The sequence below is a fragment of the Neopelma chrysocephalum genome, unplaced genomic scaffold (assembly GCF_003984885.1).
Source record: "Neopelma chrysocephalum unplaced genomic scaffold, ASM398488v2 Primary Assembly neopelma1_43, whole genome shotgun sequence".
Classification (NCBI taxonomy): Eukaryota; Metazoa; Chordata; class Aves; order Passeriformes; family Pipridae; genus Neopelma; species Neopelma chrysocephalum.
The window spans coordinates 7,656,006-7,668,787 of NW_020897702.1; the positions used below are offsets into that span (position 1 = coordinate 7,656,006).

The 12,782-nt window shown below is 38.3% G+C and overlaps 1 protein-coding gene across 2 annotated transcripts in view; it reads left to right on the top strand.

The window, feature by feature from the left end:
• XPO4 (exportin 4) overlaps positions 1-12,782 on the top strand; it is a 74,717-nt gene that overhangs the window by 30,175 nt on the left and 31,760 nt on the right. For both annotated transcript variants that reach the window (XM_027677191.1, XM_027677192.1), the window contains exons 5-6: positions 7,287-7,403; positions 8,186-8,339. In XM_027677191.1, the coding sequence (XP_027532992.1) occupies positions 7,287-7,403; positions 8,186-8,339 (271 nt within the window). The remainder of the gene's footprint in view (positions 1-7,286; positions 7,404-8,185; positions 8,340-12,782) is intronic.

The following is a 12,782-nucleotide window of genomic DNA, read 5'->3' on the forward strand; positions in this document are numbered from 1 at the left end:
TCTAGGTGTTAATCTTCATTGAGATTAATCTATCCATTAGAATGGCTACATGGATAACTAGTTATATTTATTTAGCATTTACAGTTCTTATTTCTATTCTTTAAAAGGAATTTTACTTCTGGAACCCTGTCTAGCTGTTGCTGTCTCATGTGGTAGGGTAGGAGTTGGAGAGGCTCTCCTGACTTTTACATTTTAACAAAAACATATGTACTATCCCCCCCCCGGCTGTATCTTCTGGTCTAATAAAATTGTTACCTTGTCCTATGAACCTCGCTGGCCTCAAGACGTTGAGTATAAAAACCAGATGGTAAACCAGGATATTTAAGCTGTTCCTTCCTGCTGACAAGTGCTCTATGAAGGCCTAAGTTAGTGTGTTTAAAGGTTGGTTTGGGAATTTCAGGGATCCAGAAACTATTCCAAGTATGAGGTTAAAACTTGGTAGTAGGAATGTAAGAGAACTTTAAAACTTAAGTATTTTTTTTTGTAGTTGTATTAACCGGGGTGGCTTTTGCAGTTTTCAGATTTTCTGTTGAATGAGAGCCTGCTTTAGGAGAGATGCAATACAGCAAGACTCCAGCTTAGTTGCTTAATAACTTTTAACATTAGAAATTAATGGCTCCCAGTATTGCAATTTACACTAGAGCCACAGTTTCAAAGACAGGGTTGGGAAGCGAGAAAATGTGTTACAGTGGAGAGATGGGCATCCTCTGTTTTACGTGTGGCATCCAGGACTCCTCATTTCCTCAGTTTTGCCATCTCATGAGGTGTGTGCCTGTGCAGTCCCTCACCTGTGACATAGAAAGACATTATGGCTTTCTATGTGTTACACCTGTATTTCTTTTCTTACTGTGGTGACACAAATAAACAGACTTGAGGGGAAAAGCCTCTGGAAGATGTTTGTTGACCTGAGCTGCTTAGTCGTAAGTTCCTCAGAGGTACCACCCTTCAGATACATGTGTTCAGTAATAAACTGGATCTTTGTGGGAGTCTGCTTAAAAACACCCAGCCTTCTCCCTCACAACCTCTTATTTTTTTCTCTGGGCAGATCTGCTGTGGAGCACTCATTTGGCATATCTGGCAGTATGGCAAGCAGAGGTGGGCACGAAAGACCAGGAATGAGTACTAGGAAAAAGGGGGGGAGGGACGACACCTGCCCATCGAAGAGCACTTGTTAGGATGGTGTATATTTAAAGCTGGGTGATACTGAAGGCAAGCTGCATGGCTAGTCTTACTGTTTGTTATTTTGAATTTAATTGGAAGTCTGATATTTGTTCATGCCTATTGTAGGAGTGAAGATTCAACTGGTGCCTTTCAGACAAAAACCTGGAGAGGGATATGTTACCTCTAGATAAACGATTCTCAGACTTTCACTTTTTTAATGAGATTACTTTTGTTTTTACTCCTCCTGATTTCTGCTTCACAGCTTCACCTGTCTCCAGGGAAACAAAGAAAAGCATGTTTTGCAACCTATGCTCCAGCAAACTCTGTCTGAACCTCTTCCGTTATGAGTAGAGGCTGCTACTTCCCCTCTCTCTTTGGCCAAAGCCTGCATGCTTCACATGCCACAAGATCATCTTCCTCTGGCCCCCAGTGATTTGCAGAGGAATTGATTTTCTCTTTCTCAGCTCACCCTTGAGGCTTCCCCTTGACTTGTCTGGTTCTCCTCAAGGAAGGGAAGAAAGGTCTCACCTGTTGTGCTGCTGTAGCTGTGGTGTGTTAACCTGACACTAGTCAATTGTCTTAGCACAGTGGCAGAGAGGGAATGAGAGGAAAGGAGTGTGCTGCCCAGCCAGTCCCTTACTGCTGACAGCACAGAACTGCAGCTGTGGGTCCTATTCCTATCATCCTGTCCCTCCTCTACAGTTTATTTCCACCAGTTGGCTCATTTGGGAAGGAACAAACAGATAAAATTTAGTGCTTGCTTACCTTTCTTCAGAATATATTCTGGTTTTCTTTGGTTAAGAACCACTACTTCAGCTCCTGGGTCCCCCACTCACTTTGCAATACTCAGAAGGTGAAAAGCTGGAGTGGCCCCAGTTACTCCGTATATGTCTTTTCTGGTATTTCTTTTGGCCCTGTGGCCATCCTGTTAAACTTTCCATTTGCAGTTGCAGCCTACATTGGAGAAACTCTGAAAATGTTGGCAAATACAGCTGTGCTTATTCAAGGAAGTTAGGAAGGAAGTATATTACTGCCTTTATAAAGAAAGCCTTGCTTTAAACAACTTATTTGGTAAAATTGCTTTGGACACATTCTCATTACAGAATTCCACCACCTAGGAGCAACACAGCAAATTCTAGTAAATCTGATAGATTTTTTTCGATTTTTTTTTTTAAATTCTTCCTGCTCTTGTGCAAGTTAAATGTAGATATTTTAGGGATATTATTAAATATAAAACCAATTCTCTTTGATTTCAGTAACAGAGTTTACGTTGTACAGGTGGAGACAAAAAGTCCTCTAAATGCATATTCAGGCTGGCAGTGATCTAATGTCACAGGGTAGATACTATGATTTTTTTCTGTGAAGGCAAGACCTTCATTCTTTTAAATATGCTTACAACTTTTTCTGTAGGTATAAATAACACTTGCAGAGGGCATTGCATGATAGCTTGGGTTTTGCAGTAAAATAAATTATTTAATCAAACCTCTGACAACCTAAGTGTATCTCTGCTCTGAATTTTAGAGCAGAGGAAACTGTTTTGGTGTTGTAGTTCATTTGGCTTTGTTGGCTTTTCTGCCTCAGAGCTGGTGTACCACATGTCCATTTTTTCCTAAGCTGTATTTGAACTCTTCTCCCCTTCAGATGCTTTGTAACCTAACTACCCTCAAATGAAGCAGTTCATTTATTCCATGGGCAGCACAGGCACAAGTGTGAAATCCCTTCAAACATTATGGGTTTAACTTTTTTTATAGGGGGCATTCCATTTGGAGGAATAAATTGCATTTACCTTTTGCATCTGAGTTTTATGAATGATGTATAAATGTTGTTTACTGTTAAAATGGTGCACAGTCTTTCTGTAGTGTCTGTTTCATTAGAGGAATTTAAAAAGAAAACCACTAAAACGATGTTACCACTGGGTGTCTGATTGCCAAGTTAATCTCTTATCACAAGTCCCATTGATCTTCTGTTTGAGCAGCTGAGAGTCTATTTTATGTATAGTGATCTTTCATAAAGTTTATTCCTGGTAATAAAGCTAACTGGGGTGAGTGCCAAGCTATTCTCAGAGGCAATCCGCTCTCAACAAGAGGAGGATTTTATTTTGTTAGATGGGGTTATTGTTTGGGTATGTACTTGTGGCAGAACTGGTGAAATTGCTAGCGAGTGAGTCAAACTGGGTTCAGAGGTGTACTCTTACTGGTATGAAGTTAATGGCATTACTGCACAATAGACATTCAGATATGGCTTTTAATATGATGCCCAGAGTCACGTGCATTTTCTACTTATTACTGTGTGGTATTACTAACTTGGATTGTTGATCTCTTCTGTGGTGTGGCAAAAACCTTTATAAAAGAACCCAAAACCCCACTACAAAACAACAGAAAAAGCACTCCACCCTAGAACTGGATATGTATTAGTTGCATTCAATTTTCTTATGTTTAAGAGGAAGTAATTTTAGTTCACAGAGAACACCAGTACTGGTTTCTCTGAAATTATGTTGTTTTTCAGATTTTTAAAATCTTTCTTCTAATAGTATTTGTGTTGATGTCATCAGTGTCTTCACACCAAACATACCTGTCAATTAAAAAAATATAATTCAAAATATAAGTAGTTAACTTTGAGTAAAGTTACTTTATGAAAAGCCAAATTTTATTTTTAGTAAAGTGTACTTAAGCTATATTCCAGAGTTTCTGAAGTATTACTGTGTATTCAGGAGAGTTTAATAGATGGCAGGGCACATGTTCCTTTAAGCCAGTAGTTAGTTAATATTCCTGCAGCCATATGCCACTCTTGGGAAGCCAGTGGTAGTTTTGCATAGCTCTATGCAAATGCTTGACATTGCAAGGACTGGTTACAGGTCCTGTGATCTGTCTTGTTCAGGTCTTGTCTAAAAGCTGAACTCATGGGGGCTGGCACCTGCCTTCTAGGAAACCAGTCTCAAGCTATCTTGTCTCAGCCTGTTGTTGCAGTAAATTTTAAATTACTGGCCAATATCTTCTCTTCCTGCTCTGGTGACGTGGATATACAGGAGTTCTTACAATTCCTCATGGATGCAAGGGGTAAATGCAGGTGCAGATGGTGACAGGATCGCATGAGTGTGCACATATTGCACACAGCACCCTTGGGATGGTAGGGCAATGGGGCAGGATTTGCAGCCCAGGTATTGAAATACCAAGCTGAGGAAGTAGATGGTATGCTGGGTCCTCAGTAGGAGGGAAGAGAGCAGAGGGATGCATTGTGCCCTGGTGTATGCCATGAACTAGGATGTTGAAGGGAATAAATTGTATAAATCTTTAGTTAACTTCTGTCATGCACAAAGCAGGTAGTGATGTCTCAGAACTACCTAAAATAGCTCTCATGGAAATTAGGGAGACAGGTCACTGCTCAAGCTGCTTTATTGGGCTCTCAGTAGATTCAGTCAGCCTAGCTGCATCCATTGCTCTTTCCACCTTCCAAGAGATGTCTTTACCATCAGTCATAAAATTTTACCTTCCATAAAATTTCTTCTTGGAATCAGGAGAAAAGTGCACAAAAAAACTGAAACACACTTGTATCATGCAGTAACAGATTACTCTCCAAAGAGAAAGGATACATTATTATATACATATAAACAGACTGGAGAAAAAGGAAGGAGAAAATATCTCTTATTTTAACTAATATTAACTGTTTGTAATCATGGTGGGAACAGACATTGTTTTCCTCTTACTCCTTATCTGTAATTCGAAGTTACTGATTTATTTTCCAATAATTGGCAACCAGCTGCAAGTGATAGGTGGTCTGCTTTGCTGCCCTGCTTGTCCTGTGGTGGTCTGGATGGTGGCTTGGTGTGAAGATCTTTGCATGGTAACACAGAAGCAGCTTAGCTTTACCCAGGCCATTGTACTATTGGAGCCACTGATACCACTTGTTAATCAGGGTATATTTTAGAGCATCAAAGTGTACAACTAATGATGTCCTTATGTCATGGATGCTTTGAGCTGAAAAATGTGAGTGTGTCAGTAATTTAAGCATCAAATAAAAGCCTGTATTTTAAACTATTTAGAGAGTCTTGTAAGACCTCTGAATCTCCTGGCACATAATGAAATTGAACAGTGTTCTCTGGCAGCTTTGCATTATTTCTTTAAAAACATGTATTTTTATCTGAAGCATTGTTCCAAAGTCAAACTTCAAGTGTTTTTAGGTTTTTGGTTGGTTGGTTGATTGGATTTTTTAACCCAGGTTAATTCTTTTCATATGGAGCTTCTAATGTTGGATTTAAAACTCAATGCTAGTCTACACTGATTTTCATTTTTTTTATTATTAGATCAAGTCAGGATTTCCTCTACAGAAAAAATATTTGTTGTGTGAATACCTTACACAGAAATTTGGAAATAAAATATTGAAATGTTTCAGCTAATTAGAAATACTTATAGTATAGAACTGACAAAGTTGAACTTTTACTAGAATAGTTTAAAATGTAATGCTGTTTTTCACTGGCTGAACATTGCTTTTGTCATATGTGTCATTTGACAGAGGTGACTGTAGATGAGAAATAGTCCACTTGAAATAAACAGTTATTTCTTTAAAATGTAAAGCTTGTACTTAGCAACTGATCAGCAATATGCTGTCTCCTGTACTGATACAGCTTTATTGCATAGAAGAGAAACCTCATATATTATTGTGAAGCCACTATGTTTGATCTGTCTGGGACTTATTTAGCAAGTAAGAACATTAATTTAGTGTATACTGGCTAAGATAACTAGTTGTCTGGGGGGGTCAAGGTACTGACTTCAGAGGCATTTCTGAACAAAGATGTTGCAGTTGGTGGGTGGATGGCACTGGTCTCAGCTGTTGTATGAGCTTGCATAAATAGTATCATCTCCACTTTAATCTTTCGGGTGTTCAGAGGTAGTGTGCATATTTCTGTTTAACCCCTGGACACTTGCTGGCATGCATGACCCTTTAACAATTCCTATCCTTCTGTCCATCCCGAGCACCTTGGCTCCAAACAGTCTGGGAGGATAGCCAGTAATTGTGAAGTTTTTTGTTAAGAACATCTCTTTAACAAAAAGATGTTTTCATTTCACTGGTATACACTTTCTATTGTGCTTGTTACAGTCGTGTATGGCACACTTCTGAAGTACTACTTGCATCTCCAGTGAGCAATACGTACTCCCTTTTGTGTGCAAAGATGGGTTAACAGATATTAAAACCGGTGATGATGGTTACTGGCCTTTGGCATCAGGAAAAAAGCCTTTTTTTTATATTTAAGAAAACAGCAACAAAGGCTGGAGCCATGTGTTTCATAAAGAAGGTTGACTTTTAAGTTGTGTTTTAGGATAAGCATTTGATTTACCTTACCTTAAATTTTGAGAATGAAAAGGATACTTAAACCTTCAGCCTTCATGAATCTGTCTCTGTGAAATTAACATGCCTTTTTCTCACTGATTTTTATATTGCTTCAGAGACATTGTTTTACAAGAGTAGTCGTAAAGGTTATTTCTGAGGCTTGTGAATATTGTGCTTTTGAGGGAAATATCAAAGACCTTTCAAAAATCAGAGGTTTCTGTGGATTCCTCTCAATTTTTTTTGATGAGGGAGAGGGAAAAGATGTAGACGGTGTATTATTGCAAGTGTTGCTTTTGACAAACTTCTGTCACTTCTGGTGCTATAAATTTAATCATGATCAAATACCAACGTGGTAAGTGTAACAAAAGCAAAGAAGGGCCAAAACCAACTTCAAAGTGACGTGACCTGAACTATTAGATCAATTGAAATAAATGGAAAGAATCTTCCCTGAAACTAATACCTGTAAAGCCCTGTGCACAGGGAGAGAAAGTAAACGGCAAGGCTGGAAAATGGTTTGCAATAAGTTGGTTTCTGTTTTGTAGTGAAGACTGCACAGGTGCCAGCTTTGATATTGCTCAAATACTCGAGTTTCTTTTGTGTAAGATGGAGCCCTGATGATTCTGGAGATGGTTCATCCAAGGATCTATATTCCTGAAATTTTGAATTGTTTCGTTTGTGTTAGAAGGAACAGAACCAATAGTCATATTAAAATGCTAATAAAAAAATTGAAGGACACTATAGGTGCTATTACATTCTTGGACATCTTTTAGTTATATTATTCCCCCTTATTTTTTTTATAGCAAACTTTGGCCTGTTCCATTCTAACGGCGTTGTTGAGCGAGTTCTCAAGTTCAAGTAAAACCAGCAACATTGGACTAAGCATGGAGTTCCATGGTAACTGTAAACGTATATTTCAGGTAAACTAGTTCTGTATTGATATATGATACCTCTCTTTCTAAAATTTAAACATGGAGAAGCAGAAGTACTTTCCTGTGCCAGGTGCATTCAGGTGCACTGTGTCTTTAAAAGCATTTATTAGAACAAATACTACAAATGCAGATACTGGCTACTTCAGGAAAATTGATAATGTATTTTTAAAAAACTTGTATCAAGAAGGTGCAATCCCTTTGTGCCCATTTTGTGAATGTAGAGCTACAGATCTTTATGCGGTTGGGCTCTCTAATTCCTTGGCTACCAATTGCAAACAAAACGAATACTCTGTGGAACAATGATAGTCTTAAATATAGCTTTGGTTTAAAGCCAAGGAGAGCTATGTATGTATTTAAAAATATTATTGCAGATGGTGTAGTCTGGTTGTCTCAGATGTATTGTTTGGCGAGTCAGAAATGTTTTTGTGAAGCCATTGCTTTAAACTGACTGTTGTGGAACAACTTACCAACTTTTTTTTCACGCCAAAGACCAACTCTTTTCCACCAGTTATTTAAAAACATACTGTTTTTTAATCTTTTAACAACTGACATTTATGTGAAGATTTTTTTCATAGTCTTTGCAAATGTAATCAATTGATTTTGGCAAAAGGAGGGGATTTTCACTGACAACTTCAGAATATTTTCTGTATTGTAATGAAAAATAGGGTGAAACCAGAAAATTATTTTCTCTTTAGAAAAGTATTCCTTTTTAATCAGCATTTTAATTAATGACTGAGATACTCAATATATTGTGTTCGTCCTGACTGTAGGAGGACGATCTGCGGCAGATCTTCATGCTCACGGTAGAGGTACTTCAGGAATTCAGCAGACGTGAAAACCTCAATGCTCAGATGTCTTCAGTGTTTCAGCGTTATCTTGCACTAGCCAATCAGGTCTTAAGCTGGAACTTCCTTCCTCCAAATTATATCCTTTTTATGTCAGGACCTTTGTTTCTGTTGACTTGGGTCACTTCCTACTGCGTGAGAAGTAAAGTCTTTGAGAGGAGAGAAAAAAGTAAAACTTTATAAACCTTATATTTAGTCCTTGATTTATTTTTTCTTCCATTAGTGCTTTTGGTCACCACCGTGCTTGCTAACAGAAGTTGCTGTTGCTCTTCATAAAGTGTAAAGTATTTTACATAAAAGACAAAACAAACAGAGCAGCCCTGTTACAGATTGATGGTCTGTCTGGTTTGGTTCAGGGTTGAGGAAATGTGTAATATGCTGCTTTAGTGTAGAACCATATGGTGAAAAGTCTAAGTTCTCTTTAATTTTTATGCAGAGATCTGGTCTGTCCTACTTTTCTCCCTCAGAAGAGAAAGGGGCAAATGTCCAGTCATCTAGGAATATGCATGCTCAACCAACTCCCCATAAAAGAACATGGTCGTATACTAGAACATAAAATAGATTCTCTTCAGTCTGAAAAAAAAATGTTTGATAGCCGAGAGAAGAAATGGCATCTCCTTTTTATGCAGGTGCTTCCACTGCTTCCATTTTGACATTTTTGTGATGTGTGCTGATTATTAGTCCAGAGAAAGGTGGAGTTGGACTGAAGAGGAGGAAATGGGAATCAGAAGGAGAAAGGGTCTTAGTGAGGGAGAGAAGGAAAAAGATACAGAAATGCTCAGTCCAAAAAATGGGCTAGATGAATATTGTAGAAATATTCCATTACGCTCTGTATTTAATAGAGGTTTAAGACAGTGTATATAGTAAATCATTTTAGTACCTCTTTTAATAGCCAGACTGTCTTTAAGAACTCAACAAACCTTCCAAGAGCCAAATTTTGATCTGTTTTATCAACTTTTGTATAAAAATGTTTGAAATTGCTACCGAGTTATACATACTGCAGGAGTCTTGATGTTGCCTTCAAATACACTGTGAGGGATTTTATTTGCTTTCCTAGTGTGGAAGTCAGAAGGAAGGTGATATCTCTGAGGTTTTGTTTTCTTTGAGTCTGTTCATTATACTGCAGGCAGCAAAAGTAAATTTATTTGAAACTGGATATTCCTTAGTTCACATCTGTAAAGCAGAATACCAGTTATATTGGCTACACGGAAGGTGCCATGGATTAAAAGTAAATACCCCACTTCTGTTTGTCCCTGAAGTGATTTGGTAGGGGTTCAGAGAGGAATTTAGTGCATGTCCCTACTAGGTGGACACTGTAGTCAAATTATTGCACCTTATAAAAGTTTTTGGAAGTGGATTTGGGATGTAATCTTAAGTAGAAGGGAAATGCTTTTGTGTTGTGCAATGGTGATTCCCTCTGAATTTTAGTCTTGCTCTGTACAAACCTCTGATGTAGTCCTAAATACTGATCTTGTTACGGTTTAAAGTGAAGGCTATAGTTCTTGATGAGCTCTTTATCCCAGGCTAAGGTTTGTAGTGTTGGAGTTAAATAGATACAAGTAAGATGGTGAGCCTTGGGAGTTCTAGCTTTTTATTATACATCTGTATAAATGAAGTTGATTTAGTCTGTAGATGCTACTAAAGAAGTGTTAATAGAAATAGCAATGCAAACCATACTGCTTCTTAAGGTTAACAGTGTTTTCTGCTACTTGGCCTACTTTAGATACTACAGTTGTTAGACAAATTCTGGCCATTTCTGGAGGTTGGACAGACCTTTGGTGTGAACCACAAGTGCTCTTAATGGGTCTATTTCAAGTATTTTCATAATTTCTGATCCATTTGATACCATCTTTTTGTTTTCTACCATTGGATGTTTCATTTTGCAGTAAGAGTTATAGCACCAGCTTGGGTCTTCCTGCTCTGTGTAACAACCTGTTTTCACAGAAGTTGGAATGTCCTCAATCATCCTTGAGAAATGTGGGTCTCAGCTGCCAAAGATTCAATACCTGTTGGGGTTTACAGCACCATGTTGATTGTATTGTGGTGTAAATCTCTATTCCTTAAGAAGACTGGTTTAAAAGAAACTGTTAATTGTTAGCTCATGGGCAGTGAAACTTAACTTGGCTGTAGTTTCTAAATAGGTAGCACATTGCATGAGAATGTAAGAATTGCTGTGTTGATTGACCGCTTGGCATCCTTTTGGTGTCCTCTTTCCAAATCTTGACAGTACATGTGCTGAAGCCATGGGCATAAATTTAATACTCGAAGCATGGAGTAAATCGATCCATTGTATCCTCAGATATATCTTTTTCCTTTAGTTGGTATTTCCCCTGGCAAGATAGTATTAATTCTCAGTATTCCCTGCAGTGTCACAGTAATCTGCAGTATATTTATGTAATCTTTAGTAAGATTCTTGTACCTTCAAAAAAGGGAAGTAGCATAAGTGTGCATTAACTGTATAGTGACCATTGCAAGAGACAGGTTATTTAAATCCCCAAGTTTGAGAATTGCATCAAAACATAGCACTTCTGAAGAGTTCTGTACTGTTATGGGACAAGTGTTACAGGATGAGTGTTGCTTTGTTAAATGCGGTCTTGGACACTGCTGCCACCAATCCTAACAGAAGAGTTGTAGTAAGTCTGTATTGTGAATTGCCACCAGGAAAGACGAATTCTGAAATGGCCACCTCATCGGAGCAACAAAAGAAGAGAGACTGGGGTCTATCTACTTTCAAATTGGAACTCAGTATTTTTAAAGTGTCTTTGGATGTAGTGCCTGCAATAGGAAGGACATGGCACAGTGACGTTGGAGGCCTCCCTTTGGTCATCTGCAATTTCTCCCATTTAATTTTCTGGCAATCATCTATTGTTATTTTTATGTGCTACCTTGAGATACTAGTTCACCCGGTGTTTGCGGCTGCTTCAGAGATAGTCTGTTGTGGCATATTGGCTTCTGTACGGTTTCTTTTTTTCAGTGCTGTTACAGTACTGTTAAATATTGTTTACTCAAATAATACTAGTTTTAAGTGCATCTTTTCTTAAATGAATGTTTTTACTAATTAAGGAAGTGCAGGTGATCAGTGTTAAGAGATACAGCCTTCTCCTTTACAAGAGTGCCTTCATCTATTGCACTAGATAGAAGTTCAAGCTCACTCCTAGTACATTGTGAGTACCCTAAGTCTCTAGTTAAGGAGTTGAATGTTGCTGGGTTTTAATGCACCTTGGCATGAACATGTATGTCCTGTGAAGTCAGGATGTAATTTAGTTTTTGTTTTGGATTTGGTGCCTTCACTTGTTCGGAGGCAAGCTGGCAAATTTTCAAATAAATGTAGAATAGGGGATTTAAAATGCAGGTTATGTAAACCTAATGGGTTGCACTGTGCTTATATGCATCATTGCCATTCCATTGAAGTTAATGGTGCAATGGCAGTTGTATGAACTGACTGAAGCTTTTGTCTGATCTGAACGTTTTTGTGTGTGTTCCTTGGCCACACAGTTAAAGGAAGAAAGCTTTTCATATCTCTGTTTTGAAAATGTCTTTTAAACCTCAAGCCAGAGTGAGACACCTGTCTGGGAGATTCTGTGAACCATACCGTTCTGCAGACTTTCAAGATTTGAACTCAGTCCAACCCAGATTGGAAGCATTTGTTGCACATAATGGAAGTACATGAAAACCACACAGAATGCTCCAGAAAACTCGAGGTTTTGTTTTGAGAAATGATTCAAGTTGGCATTGCTGCTGAAAAAGCACCCTGCCTTATCACCTCCCACGAGCATGATACTGAGCAGGGAACCACCTGGCATGGGGGTGTTTTTTTGTCAGGTCATGGTCCCCAACTTGATTTGCTGCATAGCTACAGAAAGGATTCAACCTGTACCAAAGAGTGACAACACAGATTTCTTCAGCAGCACGGCTGCTTTTCATAGGCCTTGTGTTTAGCAGCCTGGAATTATCCCGAATTTACTACCACAGCCTGTCCTTATCTGAAAAATGAAGGATTGGGGCATTGTCCTGGCTATTGTTTGGGGTATAAAGAAAAATTCAGTGTAACTGAAATAGCTGTATTTATGAAAGTGCAAAAGAGAACTGCATTTTACTTTTGTTAGACTTACCACTTTTAGGTGAAAACTGACCTGACTTTGAAATCCCTGATGTTTATAAATTATTTCTAGGGTGCTACATGTTTTCTTGGCAATCCTTTCTAGCAACTTTTTAAGACAACATTGAGCAAAACCAGTTAAGATTGACGGGTCCCCTGAATTTGATCACAATTGCACTAAAGATACTTATATTGATACTGAACTTTTTAACTACTAGTCTTTCATCATTTAGGTTTTCCTGAATGAATTTTGAAATCAGGTTGCAATGTAAGAGCATCTTAGTAATCACCGTTCTTATGAAGGGGAGCTGATGTTCTGCTCGCTTGCTCCAGTAGTTTAAGTTTCCAGTTTTAAAGATAGTCATCAGCATCCTAGATGGCAGCCACTATAACTTGTAAACTGCATCTGCATGGCAGCCACTA